The sequence below is a fragment of the Manacus candei genome, unplaced genomic scaffold, assembly GCF_025592945.1.
Source record: "Manacus candei isolate 608988 ecotype Guabito, Panama unplaced genomic scaffold, ASM2559294v1 h1tg000014l, whole genome shotgun sequence".
Classification (NCBI taxonomy): Eukaryota; Metazoa; Chordata; class Aves; order Passeriformes; family Pipridae; genus Manacus; species Manacus candei.
This window is the reverse complement of record NW_026138062.1, coordinates 77,713,153-77,736,778: the sequence shown is the minus strand read 5'-3', so window position 1 is coordinate 77,736,778 and position 23,626 is coordinate 77,713,153. Positions and strand designations below refer to the sequence as shown.

At 50.8% G+C, this 23,626-nt stretch overlaps 1 protein-coding gene across 1 annotated transcript in view; it reads left to right on the top strand.

Moving 5' to 3' along the window:
• CLPB (caseinolytic mitochondrial matrix peptidase chaperone subunit B) overlaps positions 1 to 23,626 on the top strand; it is a 53,358-nt gene that overhangs the window by 28,132 nt on the left and 1,600 nt on the right. Inside the window, exons 6-14 of the mRNA XM_051779398.1 lie at positions 4,241 to 4,338; positions 7,034 to 7,148; positions 13,821 to 13,898; positions 15,083 to 15,138; positions 17,045 to 17,089; positions 18,336 to 18,497; positions 19,444 to 19,600; positions 22,507 to 22,580; positions 23,079 to 23,198. Coding sequence (XP_051635358.1) covers positions 4,241 to 4,338; positions 7,034 to 7,148; positions 13,821 to 13,898; positions 15,083 to 15,138; positions 17,045 to 17,089; positions 18,336 to 18,497; positions 19,444 to 19,600; positions 22,507 to 22,580; positions 23,079 to 23,198 — 905 coding nt within the window. The remainder of the gene's footprint in view (positions 1 to 4,240; positions 4,339 to 7,033; positions 7,149 to 13,820; positions 13,899 to 15,082; positions 15,139 to 17,044; positions 17,090 to 18,335; positions 18,498 to 19,443; positions 19,601 to 22,506; positions 22,581 to 23,078; positions 23,199 to 23,626) is intronic.

The window sequence follows — 23,626 nt, the reverse complement described above, 5'->3', positions numbered from 1 at the left end:
TAGCTGAAGCAGCAATAACCCAGTTATAATAATCTATATATAATAATCCAGGTTATAATAATATAATCCAGGTTATAATAGTCCTGGACTGTATTTGCTGGTAAATTTAGCCCAGTGCATTTGCTGGTGATGCTGCACACTCCTCTCCTCAGTCCAGTGTAATTGCAGATCTTGTGAGTAGGATGAGTGGTGGTAAACGAATTACAGAGCCAGTGTTGCAGGGGGTGGGCTTTGGACATCAGAAAGCGAAAGTGCTCTTGGTGTTCTCTGGAAAAACAGGTTCTAATTAATGCTGTCTTTTTCAGTTTTGAGTTCAGCATAATGTGTCTTGGAGCGTTTTCAGTTGCATCCCAGGTGGAAAGGGTCCATCCTTCCAGAGGGAGGGTAAAGGATATTCCTAGGGAGCAACGGGCTCCTGGGTCCCCAGCAACCGGTTACTGGTTTTAACACATCCTGAGAAGGTGACATCACAGTTTTGCTGCACTCCTGGATTGAGCAGGAGCCCAGGGCAGAACTCCCCTCTCCTTACAGCTGCCTGACAGGAGGATGTAGCCAGGTGGAGGTCAGATTCTGCTCCCAGGCAACCAGGGACAAGACAAGAGGAAACAGCCTCAAGTTGTGCCACAGACAGTTTAGATTGGATATTGGGAAAATTTCTTCCCAGAAAGGGTTGTCCTGCCCTGGCACAGCTGCCCAGGGCAGTGGGTGAGTCCCCATCCCTGGAGGGGTATAACAAACCTGTGCATGTGTCACTTGGGGACATGGGTTAGCGGTGGCCTTGGCAGTGCTGGGGGAATGGTTGAACTCGATGTTCTCAGAGGGCTTTTCCAACCCAAACAATTCCTTGATTCTATTCTATGACTCTGTGACTCAGGCTCTGCAAACCACACGGTGCAGAGTGAGGCTCTGCACAACCTGGGTGGCTTCCTCCCGTTTTTCCTTCAGAGCAGCTAGGAAAACATTTCACTTCCAAGCAGGTCACAGCACACAAATGCAGCCGCTGTGGCTGCAGCTGTCCCTGGGAATGCAAGTCCCAGCAGCTGGCTGGGCTGGTTTTTGGGGAGTCACAGGCGTGGTAGCTGCCCTGAGTGGTCTGTCCTGGAGGTTTGCTCCCAGACGTTTGCTACCCAGGCCAGCTGTCGTGCCAGAGTGCCTGACATCCACTCTCCCTCTCCATGCTCATATTTACAAGGGAATGTGATAAATTCCGTATTGATTCCTTCTGTTGCACTGTAAATTTTGCAAAAGATGATTAAATAGTGCAATAGAGTCTGCGAGCGCCGAGGCTCAATATGTTCTGGGCCGGTGTATCGACCCTCCGGCCGACCGCAGCCAGTTCCACTCCCCGCCACACCAGACCAGTAATTAAAATCCTATGAGACTGGGATTTAGAAACCAATCATATCCCAGCATCGAGGCATCCAGCATCCCACCGTGGTGAGAGCAATAAGAGTCCAAGTAGCAGCGCATTTCTGTCTGTGTCAGAGCGCTTAGGAATAGTTTCCCCTTAGGGCAGGGGAGCAAATAAATCCCTCTCAAAATATTTCTGGGGACAAACGTGACAGTGACATCATGTTTGGCATGAACTTAAGAGCTCTGCACATGTGTGGGTATATGGAGAAAGGATGATGGATATCATCCTGGCGTGCTGAGGAGCAGGAGCTCTCACAGTATCTGGTTGTACTGTGAAACAAGGTCCTCAAGACTCCTTATCTCGGTGCCCAGGGCCTTCCCAAGCTATGCTCTGTCCGTTCTTGGAGCAGTGTCACTCTCTGGTTGTCCATGTGAGTCACCGATGCCACTGTGTGCCCCATCCTGTCTGTCTGCAGTGTGAGCCTTGTTCTGGCTGCAGTAGGCTCTGACCTGCTGCTCTTCTACCCTGGCGGGATGGAGAGACAGGAACAGGGTCCCCGGGCTGCTGAGGACACAGGGAGCATTGCTGGGATGCTCCTCCAAGTCCTCTGTGAGCCCTTGGCATCCTCCTTTTTCTCCTGCCACCTCTCCCTCCTCTGGTCACCCCCCCCATCACGACAGCAGCAGAGGACCCAGGTACCAGCGCCCGCTGCATCGCCAGCTCTATTGACAGTTATCCAGAATCTGAAGGAATTCAAGACAAATTGTTAAGAGGATGGAGTTAATAAAATTTGAAAAATTGAGGCCTGTCACTCCACTAAACTTTTTTCGATCCTGCTGACAGGAACATATTTCCCCAATGAGTGACCTTCTGCAGCTGCTGCAGCGTGGCAGCGCCGGGCGGGTGCAGAGAGGGAACCCCCACGCTATTTATCAAATATTATCAGCCAGGGCCTCCTAATATGAGCAGGGAGGGGTGGGAGGAGGCGACGGGCTCGCACAGCCCGAGGTGCTGCCCAGGTGTCCATCTCCAGCCACAGACAGCGAGTGGGAGGTGACAAATTGCCTTCTATTAAGTCTCGGAAGGTTGGCGTCCCCTCAGCCGCTGCTGCAGCCGGCCACAGGGTGGGAGAGGGCAAGGGAGGAGGTGGGGATAGGGGAGAGGGGTCAGCCGGGGCGCCAATGGACTGGTGGCCACTCTTACCTTCTATTAGCAAGCCAAGTGACACTGTTATTTATGGCAGCATAATATTTTATTGCTGCCGGTACTCGAGGTTGGAATCGACCAGTTATAGGAGTCGGGTTCTATCAATTATTGCAGCAATTAGTCAAGTCGTCAAAGCCATTAACAGGGGGATTAGGCCAATATTGGAGAGCCATTATTGATAGATCCAGGGGAAAGCCAAACAAACCCTCCATCGGAAACAAGAGCAGGCCTAGCCTCAAGGATGTCATAATTTGGAGCAGCCAGGAACGTGCCCCCTGCTTGCTGCACAGACCTGGGTGGGTTTTGGGGAGGGGGAGGATCAGGGGAGCACTGTCTCTTTAACAGATATTGAGTGGACGGCCCCGGCAGTGGGGTTTATTACAATCTCACCTGTCTCAATCATATTCTTTATTTGGGAAGACAAGGCTTGCCATAGAAATTACTCTGTGTCGAATGTTTATGGAGCACATTTTTCATTCTGTAAGCAAATATAGATCCCTGATGCCAATGCCTAGGAATGGCTAATCTCTGCGGCTCCGCTCCCACTGACTCCCCTCACTTGTTCATCTGTTCTGGTTGCTGCTCGCTGATATTGAGCTCTCCTGGTGCTCTACACTCTCCCAAGGCCCAGGAGCAGCTTGGTTTGCCTGTACCAAGGTACTCGGCTTGCTCCCGTGGTTCCAGCAGGATCAGAGTATGGTTCAGGTTGGAAGGGACTGCCAGTGGGGTCATCTGGGCCAATCTCCCTGCACAAGGAGGAGTGAATTGCACAGGATTGCAATTCCACCCCACAGGATTGGGGTGGAAGACATCCCGGACCTGCTGAGCGCAGTTATGGTCTCTTCCCCCACCAGGCTGTTTCCCAAGGCTTGATAACTGGTGGGATGATCAGTTCCTGCACTGGTTTGGGGGGTTTGAGGCTGATTTGAAAGTTCATTCTCATAACTCTTGATGTTAGGAGTTGTCACGGGATCACAGAGTGTTAGTGGTGAGCTTCTGCCTTAGAGAAAACTCCTGAGATGCTGAGAGTCAGAGATGAGTCCCAAGACTTTGCTTGCCCCTCTAGCTATTCCACAGTACCCCCCTCTCCTGATCTCACCGAGATTCCCTCCATATGCAACCGGGACCAGTTTGGGAATGAGTGCTCTGCCACAGTCCACGTTATCTGGGATGGGGAGCTCTCTCCATGCAGGTGTGTTTCTGTGGGGTGCCCATCCAACCTCAGTCTTTGGGGGTTTTTGACTTTTTTTTTTTAAATGAAACTCTAAAGAAGGGCGTGATTTCCCCCTAGAAGTGCTCCTGGGGCTCGGAGGGGCAGCTGGTCCACAGGCTCCAGCTTCAGCTCCAGCTTGCATGGGCAGCGTGTCCAATTGGAGCTGTAACGGTCCCGGGTGGCTCTCACAGGACTGGGAGTGGGTGCTTTTGTGAGACTGTATTTCCTTCTGGTGACCATGTGCTCTCTCATTCCCCCTGGCAAGCCAATTGTTAGCAGTGACAATCCCTTTTCTTCCTCCCCGGATGCCCGTGCTTGTAACCACTGGTTGTACATTGTCCCTTTCTGATCCAGACACCCTCCAGAGCAAAGGTTAGGAGCGGAAACGGGCAGGATGTGCTTCCTGCTCCTTCTGCCCCAAGACTGAGCTCTGAGCCCCTGATCTTATTCATTTCTTGTGCCATCAGGTGCCAGCCCCCTGCAGAAGAATGAAATGGGACACACCCCCCTGGATTACGCCCGTGAAGGGGAGGTCATGAACCTTCTGAGAGCGTCAGAGGCGAAGGTGAGCCTGAGACTCCAGCCAATTTGGGTTTCCTTTCCCACTACAAGAACAGTTTTAAAGAAGATGTATATAACAGTTGTGGGGATGTGGCCCTTGGGGACATGGGTCAGTGGTGGCCTTGGCAGTGCTGGGTGAGCACTTTGACTTGATGATGTGAAAAGTCTTTTCCAACCCAAATCATTGTATGATTTTATGGTGCAAGTGATGGAGAGCACCTTAGCACCCCTAGAGGTCCATCCTTTTCCAAAAGAGGTCTGTAAAAATTAACAACATGATGTATAAAGAAAAAAACCCCTTCTGAAGTATTTTAGCTGTGTCCTTTCTCTTCCAGCTTTCCATTTCTCACTCACCAGTGACCTACCCAGGTCCAGTAATCCCATTCTACTCTGTAACCCCTTGGCCAAAATGCAGTAAATTCCAGGGCCTGTTTTTACTGTATTTTCTGAAATTCCTGGTCAGACAACCAGAGCTGCCAATCCTTAGACTTGTGGCCTGGGATCCAGGTGTTCATGAGCACCAGTCTAAGGCAAACTTGTGGGTTTAAAGAAGGGTTAAAATGAGATTTCACTTCCCCCAACTCCACATAGAGGGCTATGTGCAGATTAACCAACAGCCACTTTGCAAATAACCGAAAGAGACATTTTTGTCATAAAATGTGTTTAAACCAGCAACCTCATGATGTTCAGGATGGAAAAAGAAGTGAGACACAGGTGGATGCTTGTTTTCTTGGAAAGGTCCATCCTGTTGGTGGGATGAAGTGGACACCAGCTCCAGGTTAGGAGGTCTCACACCACTGCTTCCAGAAGGGGGCCAAGGAGAGGGCAACTATGTGCTCATTCTGGCTGAAATATTCCTTAAAAATCCTTCAGTAAACACAGTTGGAGACAGGGGAGGATACCAGATGGGTCTGACAGAGGTAAAGAGGACCTGAATGGCAAAGACAGACTTGTAAGAACCCAGCTCAGTCCTGGGGCTGCTTCCCCTCCAATGACAGAGGGCTTCTCTCTCCCTTTTAGCCCTGGATACATGAGAGCATATTTAAATTTCTCCAGACTGTTTAGCACTGGGAACTAGCTCAAGAGCCCTCAACACCAGGCAAGTGTGCTCTAAGCCCAGGAAAAGCACACACAGAGTTCTGGGGGTTTTTTTACGGAATAAAGGAAATCAAAATAAATTAAAAATACATATGAAAACTCCTTGTTATTCTGTCACAAGGATATGTAAATAAAATCTATGGGACGTGTCCACCCCGTAATAGTTCTGCCTATTCATTCTCTAGCAGTGATTAAAATGAGCAATAAATTCTCAAAGACTCTCGGTGGAACGCGGCTGCCGGGGAGGATGAAACCCCGGGAGCACCAGATCCCCCCCAGCTCAATATTCATCACGGGCTGGCTTGGCTGTCTGGTGGTTTATATACAAGTACAATCATCTTCCTCGGGAACAGCTCCAGAGATATATTTCCTTTCTCTCTTCCAGCTATTAGTTAAGCATAAAAACCAAGGCAAGTTTCAAACTGTTCGGGGCAGGTTTCCTCACCAGCACTGGGCTCCAGAGAGCATTTACCCAGCAGACAACTCTCCCCCTCCTGCTCCTAAAGAGTTCAAGTATTTTATTCTCAACTTTTCTTCCTTAAAACAACATGTGCTGGAAGCCCAGAAACCCCCCATGCCCTGGGCTGATCCCCTGCAGTGTGGGCAGCAGGTCCCATCTCTGTGGTCCCCTCTGGACTCGTTTGAGCAGCTCCACGTCCTTCTGGTGTTGGGATCTCCAGAACTGGAGGCAGCACTGCAGGTGGGGTCTCACCTGAGCAAAGCAGAGGGGCAGAATCTCCCCCCTCACCCTACTACCTGCACTGCTGGGGATGCAGCAGGACTAGGTTTGTCCTCTTGCCTCTGGAAGCTCCCTGCATCATAAGACCTGCTCCCACTTGGAGATTCTGCCAATATCCTGTCCCCGAGCATCTCCGAGATGTGCTCGTGTCCAGTGTCTCTGTAAGCTGCTCTACACATGCTCAGCCTTCAGCTCTAGAAAATGGAAGCTTCTGGGTGGAAGCAATCCGTAGGTCTCTCCATAAGAGAGCTCTGAAGGGCTCAGCTTCCTTGTGAGCTGGAGGTGGAAGGAAGCCAATGTCCCGAGGAAGGAGCTTTTTCCGGGGCTGTCCTGCATGCTGCTGTGGGTTTGTCTGCAAAGCAGCAGTGTCTGGTGTCCCCAGCAAGGCACAGTGACACTCTGCCATCCCAGCAGGATCTGGTTGGAGTCTTTGAACAAGAGATGTGTGGAGCGGGAAAAACCAATCTAGGTAGAATAGTCATGGCTTTATTTCCCAAAATAAGCAGCTCCTAATGGTTAAGAGCTGATGAGCAGTGCCATTGTTCCCTCCACACTAGTACACTAGTACAGAGGCAGAACAGGGTCTGGTTTCCCATCAGCTGCAGAGTGGGATCCCCATTCCCACTCATCCCAGCCTCCATCCCCAGCAGATCCAGAAATTTCCTCTCTCTTGGGCTGGTGCTTCCAGACAGCTGCATCTGCCCTGGGATGCTGCCTGCCTGCACTGGGAGTGGAGCTCTGGTTCTGTGTCGGAGACATGGAATGTTTCTGTGCAGGACTCTGACGCCCTGGGGTGAGGAAACTGTGTGCTGACCCAGTGCTCCATACAGCCTCTGATCCCTATGTTTTCTTCCCTCCACAGTTCCAGGAGGAGCAGCGCAGGAGGGAGATAGAGGAACGGCGAAGGTTCCCGCTGGAGCAGCGGCTCAAAGAGCACATCATCGGTCAGGAGAGCGCCATAGCCACAGTGGGGGCAGGTAGGACCCTCCACATGCCACCTGCTCTGCCCTCCCACACCAACTCCACAGGGGAGACGAGCTGTTCCCCAAAGCCATGATCTGAGGCTGTCTCCGGGCAGGTCCCCGAGGTTGGGGGGGGACTCACAGTGGCTTCCCCATCCCTGGAAGTGTTCAAAGCCAGGTTAAACAGGGCTTGGAGCAACCTGGTCTAGTGCAGGGTGTCCCTGTCCATGGCAGGGAGCTGGAACTGGATGAACTTAAAGCTCCCTCCCAACCCAAACCATTCTGTGAATCCATAAAATCAAGGCTCCAGCAGGCTGGGCTGGGTTTGTTTTGCCAGTCCCAGGCCTTTGGATCCTGTCAGTAATTCCTGAGTCATCTGTGCATCCCAGTTAATGCCTGAAAACAGGACAGCGAAATAAGAGCTGTTGAGGCCAGGGCAGAAGCACAAGGAACATGCTGTCAGAAACACAAACCCATTGCCTTGAGTTAACAAAGAGGAGCCCGTTGTGAGCTGGGAGCCAGGAAGGAGCCGGGAAGGAGGTGGGAAGGAGCCTGTGCTCCGGCAAAGACAACAGCCACCCTGTGTGTTCAGAGAGCGGCTGTGCCTGAGGGCAGCATCCCCAGCTAATTGGGGAGCTGTGATTAATGGGCAGTGCCTGTTCCTGACACAGGTGGTGTTTCTGTGCATTAACGTCCCTTCCTTTATGGAGGTTTTTCTTATTGAATTATAGGGAATGTGCTTGATACCCCCGCAGCCTCGGGATATCGGACCAAAAGGTAGCAGGAGACTCTCTGCCCCCTCCTCCCCCCTTCCCTTCTGCCCTGTTTTTGTAATTTTCTTTCCAGAAGGATGAATTTCGAGACAGGACTCTTTCTCTCAAGCGCTTCCTCGCTATTTTTGTTACTTATTTTCTTCTCAGCTGGTTTTCCTGCCACTTTGTAGACCCTCCATCCCTCCACTCTGCCCTTGCCACTGCTGTTTGCTGGCGAGCAGACCTGCCACACGCCACATCCTCGGATCCACCGCGCCTGGCTGATATGTTTAATTTATAACTGCTGCCTTAATTGAATAATTGGATTTAATCCGTCACTCGGTGCATGATCCAAACAGTCTCCAGAGGAGCTTAGCCAGGAATACAAAGGGAACGTGCGCTCTGGGGTTAGCAGCGCAGGTCTGGGGCAGTGGGGATAGAATGGAATCACAGAATTATGGAATCATTTAGGTTGGAAAAGCCCTCTAAGATCGTCAAGTCCAGCTGTTATCCCAGCAACCTCGTGCAGGGGGATGCACTGGGAACGCTGGTGGGAAGCTCACCGCAGCCACGGTCCTGGCAGCTTGACGTGGCTGCTACAGAGGGAAAACCCTTCCCTGTTTTCTCTGTGGGATAGATCCAAGCCCTGCAGCACTCTTTTCTGCTGTGTGCAGCAGGACAGGCCTGGGAGAAGGTGGATGGTGGTTAACCGATGGTTACTGGGCGTCTCCAAGGACACAGGGTTCCTCCAAGTGCCCCACTGGGTGATGGTGGGAGGCAGCTCAGTCACCCCCCTCAGCGGGTGTAGGTGTGTGGTTCATCTTAACAAAATCCCCAGAACAAATTAACAAAATTAAATATTCCATCTCCTGACGTCAGAAACAGGCAGGTTGCTGCTGCCATCCCAGGAGCTGCTGGGATGCTCCGACCGGTCCAGGCAAATGAGCAGCTAAAAGGCTTGGGATTGTGTTTCCAGGCACTTCCATAAGTGACTGTGCTCTGGATCTGGTTGGGCTCATTTGCCTTTTCTCTGGAAGATGCAAGGGCAGGAGGGATCAGCAGCATCTCCTCTCTGAGGTTATAAACCAAAGGAGGCATTTTTTCCAAGTATATATGTGTGTATTTTTGGAGGGTCTAATATCCTAAATATTATGCTAGGGAAAGAATACCTCTTTTATATGGAGACACCATGTTTGCAGTCAGTGCTCACTTAGAGGTGGAGGAGTTCGAACCCACCATTTCCCACTTTCAGGGGGAATAAACCTTTAGGATTGAAACAGTCTGTTCCAGCTCTTCCTGAAGTTGAATAAGGAGGGGGGAAGGAAAAATGTTGTTTACTTTTTAGGGATTTTTGAAGAAAGGGTAGTGCAGAAAAATCTGCTTTTTAATGATAAAAAATTTTGAGCAGCTATAATGTTGAGTGAGTCAACATTTCAAAGCTGTAGGAAAAGAGGTGAGCAGGAATATAACCCTGTTCTGCTCCAAGGGAAACCTGTGTTGTTTTGGACAACATAGCATCATTTATGAGGGCTGTTTTTCGGTGTGCGTTGCTGCCTGCAGGTCAGGTCAAACTTTGCAAGGACACAGCTTTGGTCTAGTTTGGGGTCCCACATCCCTGGGCCACCCACAGCAGGGCTGGAAGAGTGCTTCCTTGGGAATGCTGTGGACCCCGGGGCAGCAGTGAAGAGCCTGGATGGAGGTGACGATCCCACGGCGGGTTTGGCCCCGGAGCCTTCACCCCGTGGTACCCCGAGCCCGGACAGGCCGAGGAGCCCCACGGAATGAATTGATTTGATAAATGGACATTTATTACACTCACAAATTGGCTGAAACCAATTTCGGTCACATCAAGTGCTGATAACTGCTGGGGTATTGATTTGTGTAAAGTAATACAGTGAATTTATCAGCTCAATAGCGGGCTGAAGGGCCTCTCGGAGACACAGGGCTGCAGTCACACCGTTACAGATGGACAAAATAAAGCGAGAGCATGGCAGCCACGCCAGGAACAGCTCCAGAGAAGAAGGCCCCAGCGTCATCATCATCAGCCTCTTGTCTTGGACACTGGGGCCAAATGTCTTAATGAGATTTCAGCACATCAGTGTGACCTCCCTCCTGGTATTTATTTAATTATTTATTTATTCCTGCCGGGAGGAAGGAAGGGGACAGCTTTCCCAGAGGCAGAGCGTGGATTTCCTGTGTGGGTGACAATAAAGACCAGTCATCATGGCCAGCAGCTGCTTTGGGAGTGCAGACTCCAAGGAGAGGAGTGTTCCTGTAGCTGAGGTTTTCACTCTCGGAACTGGCACTGATGTTCTGCTCTGGGATGGGACCTTTGTTCCTCTTGCTGAACTCCACAGTGGCCAGCCTGGGAGAGCCTCCTCCAGCCGTGGCAGCAGGACCTGAGGAGTGGTGGTCCCTTCCATGGGGACATTCAGAGTTTTTCAGCTCTTCCAGACCTCAGGAGTCCTGTGTGCTGGAATAGCTCATCATTTTAAATCTGCTTGTAGAAAAGGGTTAACACCTCATCACTCTGTTGATCTGACTAACCTGCTGACGGGTGATCATGGAATGGTTTGGGGTCGGAGAGACCATAAAGTTCATCCCATTCCACCCCCCTGCCATGGGCAGGAACACCTTCCACTAGCCCAGGCTTCTCCAGGCCCCGTCCAACCTGGCCTTGGACACTTCCAGGGATGGGGCAGCCACAGCTTCTCTGGGCAACCTGTGCCAGGGCCTCCCCACCTTCACAGGGAAGAATTTCTTTCTAAAAACAATGCTCGGCACCTTTCAATAGGGATCACATGCTGAATCTCAAGCTCTAACTTTATGGTAGTTTTTTATGGGGTGCTTTATATCCCTGGAGTTGCTCTGAGCATTTATCCATAAACTCTGGTATCCTGCTGCAGAGGGGAGGGAAAGAAGGCAGCACTTAACCCTGCTGACTTCGGACCCCAAACGTGCTGACCCCTTTAGTGGTCACTCCATGCCCTGAAGCAGAAGTTTATTACCTTTATTGCTGTTATTATCTTAGCTGAGATGGCTGCAGGAATTATCAGCGAACGTGTTATTCCCTATCAATTTTTATAAAATATCCCCACCCCGGGGTTTGACCTCCTGTTCGCTGCCATAAAGGGCTGGGAAGGAGCACATGCAGCACTGGGAAGGGCACACAGAGGGATGCAGCACAGACCCTCCTCTGTACCCCCCTGCCAGTGGCAGAGCATTTCCTCCTCTTCGTCCTCCTGGGGTGGCTGTTCTGGGGGGTGACATGGCCAGTGAGCAGCTGGAGGGCAGGGCGGGATTCCCACCAGGCTTTGCCCAGGATTTCAGACAGAACCACATCACCGGCTGCAGCCAGGCTGGTCTGTCGTGCTGAGGTGCCTGGGCAGGGTGAGATGGAGCCAGGCACCGGCCTGTGCTGCCTTTGGCTCTGTGCCCAGCTAATGAAGCCTTGACAGGAGTCAGGACTCATTAGCGTGGCCAAGGGGATGGGTAAAATGCATCTGATTGTGTCCGGGCATGGAATGGCAAATCCTCACAGCACTGGCGTCCACTAAATGCACAGTCCTAGTGCTCAGTCCCATTTCCATGGGAGTTGGAACTGATGGTCTTTAAGATCCCTACATGCCCTGGATTTAAGGTTAATTTGGGCTTTTTTGGCTATTTGGGCAACAGTGCAAACCTTCACCTTCATACTGAGCTACCACTACCTTTTGAGAAGTCCTCCTGGTTTTCCCTGCAGACTCGGCGGGGATTAGGGATTCAGTCCCACTCTCTTCCTAAGTGGCTGCAGTTGTTAATCACCCTCATTATTAAAACTGTTCTGCTTTATTTCTAGTTTGATCCTCTCACTCCAGGCCCTGGAGCACCTTAATTTTCTCTGTAGCTGAGCGAGTTCGGTGCCTTCGTGTGATGATCCTTAATGACTGTAGTCAGGTCACTCCTCACACCCCTCCTACTTAACCTCAGCTCATTGATTTGTTCTTGCAGTGAGGCTTTGCTCTTGTTTTCCTAATCCTCACTGGATCTGTCGGCTCCCACCCTGCCTGGGTCTCCTGGAATACAAACATGGGCTCTGAGGAGCTTGTTTTCATGCAGGTTTTGCAGCTCCTAATTCCCATGGGGCTTCTCCACCCAGCCATACAACCCAGCTGCTGGAGTATCTCACTGGAGCTGCTGCTGTTTAACATCTTCCCAGCATGCCCCTGCTGGCAGATCCATCTGTAGGCTGTATCATTCCGCTTCTTTTTATATGCAAAATGAAAGTATTGGTTAAATATTTTTATGTGCAAATCTTTTTACGTGCAAAATCAAACTATTTGTTCAGTATTTCCCATGTCAGTTTGCCCTCTTGGCATGCCATGCCTACGATGCCTTTTCTTAGGTATCTTTTGTTTTCCCCTACTCCATCAAATAAAGGGTTTTAGGGACTGACTTTGAGGTTGAATTTCAGAATCCCCCAGTTTTAAATGTTACTCTCATGCTCTCCTGCCAGCTTCGGGAAGAAAACAAATCCACAGCTCCCTGTGGAGCCAGTTGATGCCTCGTTCCAGGGAGAACAGGGCTGAGGGACAGAGGCTGGGCCCAGGGTAGCAGCCAGAAGGAGATGAGAGAACTGTGGTGTGAGGGTGATGGTCACAAAGAGAAGTGCATTTATTCTTTCTTGTCTTTATTCCTGCCTTTGCTATGGACACCATTGAAAGGCAGCAGAGGCCAAGCCTTGCCGTGGCCATCTGCAGGAGCATTCCAAGAGCTTTAATCCAGAACTGTGGTCAAGCTACAGCTATTTTGCCCTGCTACTTTCAAAATCCTGTCGATTATCATTTTTGGGCGTCTTGCCCTTTTCATGACCTGCTTCCCAATGTGCCACATCTTGGGTCAGGCTGGATCCAGCAGCGCTGTGTGCCCATCGTGGGACCTTGCTGTCATTCCTCACTCTGTACAGTGTATGTTCTCTCTCATAAAACACCTTACAACATTCCATAGGGCAGAGCTGGAATACAGGCTGAATTTCAATACTGTGGATAAAGCGGAAAGGCTGGGATGTCATTTGATCTCTCACATTGGACCAGGAACTGATCTGATCCAGCTCAAGAACTTCTCTGCTGCAGAGCTCAGATCCAGCCAGCAGAGGATTAGGTTTGATCTTTAGGCCTCAAAAGCAGTTCCTCCTCCTCCAGCTAAGCCCAGTGCAGTGGTGTTGCTGGTTTGGTGAACACTCTTACAGAGCCTGGGGCTGCTCTGGGGGACTGAAAAGCACCTTAGGGAGCTGTGGACACCCGTGGGGGTAGGAGCCATCACCCACTCTGCACAGCAGATCCATGTCTGTTGTGAGGAAGGGCTGTGCTGGTTGGACCAGGAGTTTTGGAGAGAATCAGGGCTCTTGCCTTCTGTAAAATTTTCCACTGGTGTGTCACCCAGGATGCACTTGGACGCTGCTGTCCAGGGAGGCACAGCAATAATCACCAGTCCTTTCCCAATCCTTGCACCAGTTCAAACTGTTTGTGACCTTCAACCACCTTCCTCTTCCTATTCCATGCCAGGAATAACCCATAAACCTCTTCAAACCTGCTTTTTTCTCAGAGGAAGGTTGCACTGGGGAGCTGGCGAGGCAGCATGCCTCTCCATCCCTCCGTCCATCCATCCATCCTTGTCCCCCCTCCCTTCTGTCTCCCTGGCAACGCTGAGTGCACATCCTGGAAAACTTTATCCGAAATCTGCTCTGGGCAGCTTTCCAAATCCATGCTAACCTTATTAGGTATCTCTGGGGCCTTGGCTGGCTAATCAAATTAGAGAGCACTAATGGCAGGGAGGACTGGGAGTGGGTAGAGAGCAGTAAAACATAGTGTATACTTAGTGATAATTACACTTGCTTTGTGGCATTGATTTATATGCCTCCCCCCCTCTTTTTTGTTTTCATTGTCTTCAAATGCAGCTATTCGGAGGAAGGAAAATGGCTGGTATGATGAGGAGCACCCGCTGGTCTTTCTTTTCTTGGGATCGTCTGGAATAGGTAACGTTTGGGCTGTGGTGAGGGGGACGGAGAGCCCCGAGGAGAGGGGGCGGGAGCTGCAGCAGAGCCACAGGGTCTGCATGAAATACCCGTTAAAAGCACTGTCATCCTTCCAACTTGTCACCCATAGTCCCACAGGGTGACCACAGCCAGACACCAGCACACCCACGGCCACGTCCAGCCTCATGGGGAGTTATCCCAGGGGACAGTCCACCCTCCTAGTCTCAAAAAGGGGCAGCTTGAAAGTGTTATGTTTACAGCTTTCCAGTGGGAACCCCTCTATTCCAGTGGGAATGGTGGGGTAATAGTGGAAATTTGCTGCCTGCAAACTGAATCTCTGCTCGTCTTGCTCCTGTGGGCACAGATTGCTTTGGAACGACAGGATTTTATTGACACCGATAAGATTTGTCCTCCAGCACAATCAAATGCCACATGACAGCTGATCAGTTCATGAAATGATCCAAATGACTTTTAGTTGTGGCAAAAAAATCCCCAGCAAAACAGCTTTAAAGTAACTGAGCTGTGACATTTGGAACAACCTCAGGGCTTCTCCCGCCTCCGCTGCCTCCCGCGGGGCTCGGGAAGGTACCGATGCTCCAGTGCTGGGGGGGTTAAGGGGCACAGGCAAGACCAGGCTCCTGCTGCAGAGCAGTGCCAGGCCAAGCATTAACTCCAAATGAGTTGCTATAAAGCTGTATAAAACCAGGATAGAAGTTTTTGATACTTAGTTGCCCTGCTTACAGCAGGTCTGAAGGCTCAGGGATGTACATTGTTGGCTCTTCCACTCTAATGGCTTTCCATGGGGTCTTTCGTTCCCTTCCTTTCTTTCTCATCTTTCTTTCTTTCTTCCTTCCTTCCTTCCTTCTTTCCTTCCTTTCTTTCTTTTTCTCCACATCTTTTTGTGGGAAAAAATCAAGAGCTCTGCGGCCATCCTTTGAGAACGAATTAAAGCTGAAGCAGCCAGTGTGGAGATGCCACTTTCCTAATGCACCCCTTCACCCTGCCGAGGCCAGGAACCCCAGTAGAGTGATCCCAGAGATAAAACAGCAGTACCTGCTTCCCAAGAAAAACAAATGTATTGGTTGCAGGGAGTTCCAGCCCTGGTGCTAACAGAGCTGATGGACAGGACAGAGGATGGACAGACTTGGTTTAATGTGAGTCTTTTCTTTCCATCTCTGGAACAGGTAAAACAGAGCTGGCCAAGCAAACGGCCAAGTACATCCACAAGGACGTCAAAAAGGTAATGGCTCATCCCAGCTTCTGTGCTGTCAGTAAAGGGCCAGGGGCAGCTCATTGGGGGGGCTCCTTGTCTGGCTCTGCTGCCCTGAGAACGGGCTTCTGCTGCGCTGAAAGTGACCCGTGAAGGTCATGGAGCATCTCTTTGGCCTCTTCTGGACTTGCTCCAGCAGCTCCACATCCTTCTGATGTTGGGATTCCAGAGCTGGAGGCAGCTCTGCAGGTGGGGTCTCACCAGAGCAGAGCAGAGGGGCAGAATCCCCACCTCGCCCTACTGCCCGTGCTGTGGGATCAGCCCAGGACATGAGTGTCCCTGTCTATGTCACCAGTATATTTAAATGGTAAAAATTCAAATGGATCTAACAATACTTGTGCTCCCTGTTGGATCTTGCTCTCATTTTGACATCCTGTGTTGTGAACATATTTTTTTTCCTCTGTTACTAATATGACTGTAAATTGTTAGAAGGATACAATTCTAGAAATCTGTTTTCCACATCTCCACCTCTACCACTTGTCACATCGTGTTGGTATGGACTGTGGCAATGGGACACTGATTTCCTGCTCAGGATTTTAAATGATGAAATGTTTGGTATCCAGAAGCTGTTTGAGTGATTTAGCTCATTACCCAGTGGACAGTTTTGGGGGAAGATGGGTTGGAATTATTTCATGGAGGTGGTGGCTTTGCAGGAGGATACTTTTGCGGTTGTCTGAGTTCTTAAGGCACAAAGCACTTGAAGTTGAGCTCCCCAATCTCATTGCAATCTTCCATTTCATTCTTTCTATTCTTTTCCATTCAAATCAATTCCATTCCAATCTTCTGTTCCCCTCCCTTCCATTTCAATCTTCCATTCTATTCTATTCTATTCTATTCTATTCTGTTCTGTTCTGTTTTGTTCCATTCCATTCTGTCCTGTTCCATTCCATTCTGTCCTGTTCCATTCCATTCCATTCCATTCCATTCCATTCCATTCCATTCCACCCTTATCTTCTGTTCCAGTCCCTTCCATTCTTTCCTTTCTATTCCATTCTTTCTATTCCATTTGTTGTGGTTTAAACTCAGCTGGAAATTAAACCCCACTCAGCTGCTTACCTTTTCCCACACCCTCCAGTGAGAGGGAGACAAAAAGCAGAGATTCCAACTTGACCAAAGATCAACTTACTTGAAAACACCAATGAGACAAGAAATGAGCAGTAACAGGAACAATATTAATTGAAGTGTTCCAAGCCAGGTTGGATCGGGCTTGGTGCCACCTGGTCTAGTGGAAGGTGTCCCTACTCATTGCAGGGAGGTTGGAATGGGATGGTCCTGACAATCTCTTCCAAGCTAAAGCATTCTGTGATTTTCCCAAGTAGCAGGTGACAGGACTAGAGAAAATGGCCTCAAGTTGCACCGTGGGAGATTTAGGTTGGATATTGGGAAAATTTCTTCCCTGAAAGGGGTCTCTCCCTTTCCCCTTCCCCTTCCCCTTCCCCTTCCCCTTCCCCTTCCCCTTCCCCTTCCCCTTCCCCTTCCCCTTCCCCTTCTCCTTCCCCTTCCCCTTCCCTTCCCTTCCCTTCCCTTCCCTTCCCTTCCCTTCTAGGAGCTGGATTACAGCTCCAAGACCAGGACATTCAGTACCTGCAGTGAATCAGCAGCTTTTCAAATGCAAAATGGAAACTTTGGTGGGAGCTGTAAATTCTTTAACAATATTCTTTGTTTCAGATGATCATCCACAAGCCAAGTTCACCTCAGCTGTATGATTTTCACTGGATTTTTGTAGAGGGGTGTTGTTGCATTCTTCTTGTGATTGATTTCTAAAAAGCTGAACCACAGGAATATCCATTTTGTGTAGAAAGTTTCAGCCCCATCAGTTTTGCTCCGGCTCTGGCAGCGAGCAGATTGATCAAATCTCATCTTAAGTCTCTTGCAGGGTTTCATCAGACTGGACATGTCAGAGTTCCAGGAGAGGCACGAGGTCAGTAAATGGGCCCAGGGTGGGGGGGGTCAGCTTTGAGTTTAATCTAGAAAAAGTGGGCATTTTGGAGTGTCAGAGGGGAAGCATGACAGAGTCACAGGAGTCGCTCTGAGTTGTGCACTAAATTGCAATTAAATTGCAGAAAGCAACTTCAATTGAGTGTCGTGGTTCAGGAATGGTACTCCTCAGTTCAGTGCTCCCCCTGAGACTTTCCAAACCAGGCTGCTGCTCGCTCGCTGAGGAGCAGGGAAGGCGTTAACTGGATGTGTCCAGCGCTGTGGGCTCTGTACGTGAGGTCAGCCCTTGGGGAGAAAGCAGCTGAGAAGAGATTGTGGAATCCAGAGGGTCACCTTGTGCATGAATACCTGCAGCCACATGCTGTTCATCACCCATCCACACCCAGGCAGTCACCCAAAGTCCCTTGTCCCCAAAACCTTGCCAAGTCCAGTGCAGGATCACTATCTCAGCCTGCTTCCATGGAGGAAAGGAGGAGAATCCAGCAGAATACAGGATGGTGGTGCCAAGTCCACCCCTCCTGTCACACCTGCCCAATTCTGGTGCTGCAGGGGAGGTGGGATATCTCACCAGGGTCATGTCCGAAATCCCTTTGAAGGGCTCTGTCTCCCCAAAAAGCAGAAAGGTCCTAGTAATGAGAGCAGTAAAACACTGGGGCAGGTTGCCCAGAAAAGCTGTGACTGCCTTATCCCTGGGACTGTTCAAGGCCAGGTTGGATGGGGCTTGGAGCAACGTGGGAGTGGAAGGTGTCCCTGCACATGGCAGGGGGTTGGAACTGGATGAGCTTCAAGAAGTGGTGGCATAGGAAAATTATTTTACTTGTAGCCTCTTCCCAAGCTTTGATTCTTCACCAGAGCCACCTGCCACTCATAATCCTTTGAATCTTGCTCTTAAAAAGGCTAAAGGGGATGAAAACAGGTCTTGGACATCTGAGACGGGTTTCTCAGACCCTGCATAGCAAAGCAGGAACGGTGTCTTCCCTTCTGCCCATTCCTGCTCCTTGAATTGTACTGGTTCAAGCTCTGGGCAGTGTAATTGCACAATCTTTATTTTGCTTAATTGTTGCTTATTAAGCTGATTTTGGGATACCTCGGGTGCGATAGGTGTCACAAAGAATACAGAACTTGATTTATCAGCAGCAAAGAGCAGTGTTTGCCTGCCAAGCTACCGGGAGGGCTTCATTCCCAGTGTCCATGGATCAACCTTCTTCTCTCCTGTTCCTTCCTCCCAGGTGGCAAAGTTCATCGGCTCACCACCTGGCTACGTGGGCCATGAAGAGGGTGGGCAGCTCACCAAAAAGCTGAGGCAGTGCCCAAATGCTGTGGTCCTCTTTGACGAGGTGGACAAAGCCCACCCAGATGTGCTCACCATCATGCTGCAGCTGTTTGATGAGGTAAAGCTGCATTTCGGGGTGAGAGTCAGTGCAAGGGACGTGCAGAAGGTGACAGTGAGGGGTGCGAGGGATGACGGGTGGAGGAGTCAGAGAGTCATCGAAGCACAGGATGGTTTGGGTTGGAAGGGGCCTTAAAGTTCACCCTGTTCTATCCCCCTGCCACGGGCAGGGACACCTTCCACTAGCCCAGGCTGCTCCAAGCCCCATCCAGCGTGGCCTTGGACACTTGCAGCGATGGAGCAGCCACAGCTTCTCTGGGCAACCTGTGCCAGGGCCTCCCCACCCTCACAGGGAACAATTTCTTCCCAATATCCCATCTAATCCTACCCTCTGGCAGTTTGAAGCCATTCCCCCTTGACCTGTCCCTCCAGGCCCTTTTCCAAAGTCCTTCTCCAGCTCTCTGGTTGATTTTGAAGGTCCTGGTCTGTTCTCAGAGGCCACCAAATTCCAGAGCAACATACTGGAAGGTTTTGGAGGATTTTTTTGTTTTTCTTTTAAGAATTAATAACATCATTTTTCTTGCATAGATCATCGCAGCAGCAGCTCAATGTGAAATCAATTCCTGTACCAGGCACTTGACAGGGCAATAACCCAAATGTTAATCTCAAGCACCCGACAAGGATTTGTGTCATTGTGCTGGATCTCTGCTACTGGAGACGGATCGAGGAAAGAAACAGCCTGGGGAGATGCTGCTTTTTTCCTTATTCTCCTCTCTTTTTTATTTTATTAATCAAGAGCACCAGTACCTTGGAAGAGATCCTGGATCGGTCTGGGGGGCTGAGGGGTGATGCCACCATGGTGCTGGGCAGCTGTGGTTTGCCAGGCAGTCCCACAGGGATGAGGGACACTCTGGGGAAAGACAAGACCCGTGTTCTTTTTCCTGGGGTTTTGGCCGTGTCCTGTGGCACCTGCTGGCGCTGCTCACGCCGTGTCACTGTTGTTGCAGGGCAGGCTGACAGATGGGAAGGGGAAGACCATTGACTGCAAGGATGCCATCTTCATCATGACCTCCAACGTGGCCAGCGAGGAGATCGCACAGCACGCTCTGCAGCTCCGGCAAGAGGCCATGGAGATGAGCAAGAATAGGATCGTGGAAAACTTAGGTGCTGGAATTTCAGTGTCTTTCTCCAAATCCCTAAACAATCTCCCACCTTCCTAATATGACTTCGTTTGACACCAGTTTGAGCATCACTTTTCAGGGGGCACACCCAGACCCTTCAGTCTCTCTCCACTGGTCCCCGCTGGTCCACATGACTTGGGGAATGCTCCTCTGGCAGGAAGTCATGGAATCACAGAGTGGTTTGGGTTGGTTGGGACTTCAAAGCTCATCTCGTTCCAACCCCCTGCTATGGGCAAACACCTTCCACTAGATCGGGTTGCTCCAAGCCCCATCCAGCCTGGCCTGAAACACTTCCAGAGAAGTGAGCACAGGATAAGGAAGGCTGAGAGGTTGGACAGAGCCTTCTCTGAAGGTGTGATCTCCCTCTGAGGGGTGGAATCTCAAATAATGAGGATTTCAGAGCACATGGATTGGATCTTGATGGTCTTTAAGTTCTCTCTCAACCCAAACCCTTCTGGGATTCCATGATTCCGCTTACCTCCTCACACTTCCCTTTCTTTTGGGACCTTTTCAAACACTTCCTGGAAAAGGAACCTGTGTCTGGTTCATATTAAAGAGGAAGAGTTTTGTTTCCTCACAGTCCTTCCCAAAAGGACTGAGCTTAAACAATTTTACTTCCCTGTGAAATGGGAGCCCTGGCCCCACACATTAGGCTCCTGGAGAAAAATTTCCCAAAATGTGAATTAGGTAATAAAAGGGGAATTGAGGAGAGCAAGGGAGGCCTCTGAGATTGGAACTGAACAACTCAGTGTGCAACCTCCAGTGCCTTTGCTGATAAGCCCAAGGGTGGAGAGGTGGATGGTGATTCCAGCAGCTGGACCATGCCTTCTAGGCAGTGTTTGTCACACGGAGCAGAGGGAAGGCCAGTCCCCAGCAGTTGCTGCCACGCCTGTGGATAACCAGGCAGCCCTGGATGGTGACTGTATCCCTTCTTTTCTTATCAGCCTTAGAAAACTTAAAATTTATGATCTTAACAGTCTGGACACCACATCTTCCTCGGGGTATCCGTCAGCCTGTGCCAGCACAGATACACCATATTCCTGCATCAGTTCTACAGGAGCGGGAAAAAATGTTGGATTTTGGCATCAGATCTATTTTCCAGCTCCTTTCACCTTGTCTCTTCCTTTTCCTTTGGAGAAGTGGCTTCCAACACTGACTTAATTCAGAATCTTTAAACTTCAGTCAGGCTGGGGAAAGGACAAAGCACATCGGCAACTGAACTTTCCAGACTAACATTTGAAAATGCCAAATGTTTCTCTGCTCAATGAGAAGAGCATTGAATTTTAATTTCTGGGACTGTACAGCTGCAGCAGGAGTGGAGCTGGGAAAGGCTTTTGGGCACATCAGCCGCCCTCAGTTGGGTTTCAGGAAGCTCCTGCCCATTTCCCGGGCTCTCAGCGTGGAGATGCGGTGGCAGGAGGTCACTCTAAGTGCCTGATGGGCAGATAAATGGAAAGATAAAGGGAAGGAGCTGCTTCCCCAGCGGCTCCACATCCACCAGCGGCAGCAGCAGATACTACACATGGGAAATGTGAATGCTGGTGGCAGCACTGGCTCCTCTGACTTTCCTAGCTCTCCTCTGCCAGAACACTGGCATGGGCCTGATGGCATCCCTGCCCATGGCAGAGGAGTTGAAACTGGATGAGGGGATTCCAGAGTGCCCTGCACTACTTTGAGCATTAGGGAGGACCCCCTGACTCCCTACAACTGCCTGAACTGAGGTTGTAGCCAAGTGGGCATCAGTCTCTTATCCCAGGTAACAAGTGTTAGGACAAGAGAAAATGGTCTCAATTTGTGCCAGGCGAGGTTTAGGTTGGATATTGGGAAAATTTCTTCCTTGAAAGGGTTGTCCAGCTCTGGCACAGCTGCCCAGGGCAGTGATGGGGTCGAGTCCTGGAGGGATTTAAAAAGCCATGTAGATGTGTCACTTGGGAACGTGGTTTAGTGGGGGGCTTGGCAGTGCTGGGGGAATGACTGGACTCGATGGTCTCATAGGGCTTTTCCAACCCAAACAGTTCCATGGTTCTGTGTCAGCACTGGATTTGGTCCAGTGGAGCCTGAGAACCCCTCCTGCCACTGCTGGTGAGGGGCAGTGATCTGCATCGAGACTGCAAAGCTGGAATGGGCTCCCAGCACCCAGCGTGGGTCTCTCTCCTCTCCCCTGCCCTGCATGTCGGGATCCCATCCAGAGCACAGGGATCTCCCTGGGAGCATCCTGGTGCTGAGCAGCACAGAGAGCTGTAGGGGTGCAGAATGAGTGAAGCTGTGCCAAGAACTGGGGTGATGAAGACAAAGAGGAAGGTGGCCTTGAAAGGCAGACAGGTGACCCTGCAGCCGAGTATCTGGAGTGGCTGGGAGCCAGGATTGAGGAGCAGCCAGACCCTGGCTCCATCTGCAGTCAGCAGAGGGAAGTAGAGGTCGGCCAGAGCGGTGCCACAGACACCCTGAACACGAGTTTGGTGTTTGCTGGGGAGACCAGGGACTGCTCTGTGCTGGCAGAGCAGCCCCAGGGGGTCAGCCTGCTCTGTGTATCACGTCATCGGTGGCCATGGAGCCTGAGTGGGCACTCCAGCTGCCCAAAACCTCCAGGAGCAGCTCCTGGACTCATGGGGCTGGAGCAGAGGCAGAGCCAGGGCTCTTCAATTGAGGGAGCCATGTCAGCACAGGGTGTTCCCTTGGGGCACCTCATGACACCCAGAACTGCTGTCCACAGTGCCAAATGCAGGAACACGCCACTGCCAAACCAAACTGCTGGCACATGTGGAGGTCCCAGGTCTGTCCTGCAGCAACCCCCAGGCCCCCCTCCTCCTCCATTCCAGCTTGTCCAGACAGAGAGGAAGCCTCTGTCCCACTGTCCCCACTGACACCTCCTGTCCCCCTCTCTTCCAGAGGATGTCCAGATGGCTGACAAGATCACCATCTCCAAGCAGTTCAAGGAAAAGGTTATTCGCCCCATTTTGAAGGTATGGATGGTGTTTTCGTGGCTCGTGTTTCACGTGTCCTGAGTTTTGGTCCCAGTTTCCTTCCCTGAGATATCCATGTTCCTCTCCCAGCTGTGAGAGAAGGGGTGTGGCTTCACTAAAAATGATGGAGGGACCTTTCAGCAAGGTCAGAGCCCAGCAAAAATAAATTACAGCTTCTTCTTGGAGCAGAGCCACGATGTGGGATGCGAAAGGGACATGGGACGGGAAGTACTGTGGTGCAGTTTGGAGGTTCTCTGTTCTCCCAAGGTCAGGAAAACCTGACTGCAGCAGCATCCCCATGACCTTCGGTTTCTTTAAGATGTTTCTGAAGCACCTCAGGGTGCTGTCCATCTCCATGGCATGGGATCACATGGATGCTGGGAGCTGTGGGAGGTCGGGTGATCCCCAGGGAGCTCACTCTGCAGTGCCACTGTTACTACTGTCCCCCATGGGGGTCACCAGCCCTGTCCCTGCTGACCTCCCCCCTTGTCCCTGCAGGCTCACTTCAGACGGGATGAATTCCTGGGGAGGATCAATGAAATTGTCTATTTTCTTCCTTTTTGCCACTCGGAGCTCATCCAGCTGGTCAACAAGGAGCTCAGCTTTTGGGCCAGAAAGGTACAAGCCCATCAGTGGCTTTAGAGGGGACTTCTCAAAGTAACTCTGGAGGAAATCAATGCCAGAGCCTTTGCCCTGGGATGAACACAATGATGTGTCTCTTTACCATCATCTTGCATGCTGTTGAACGTGGGGTGCTGGGGAGGGTCAGGACCTCTGGGGGCAGAAGGACAGTTCCTCCTGGGCTGGGGTAGGGGTGAGCTCTGAGCCACCTTCAGAAATGTCATCTGTCTGATTGGTCTTTGCGTGTCTGAGCTCTCCAGGGACTAAATGGGATTTGAGTGACCCTTTGCTGCCATGGGCCTGCCCTGTTGGAGCTCTGCCCTTCCCAGGGACTCTCAGCACCCCACCACAGCATCCCCCACTGCTCAAGAAGTGAGTGGGGTGCCAGGCTTGCTGGGAGGCATCTGTAACTCCTCCTCTTCTTC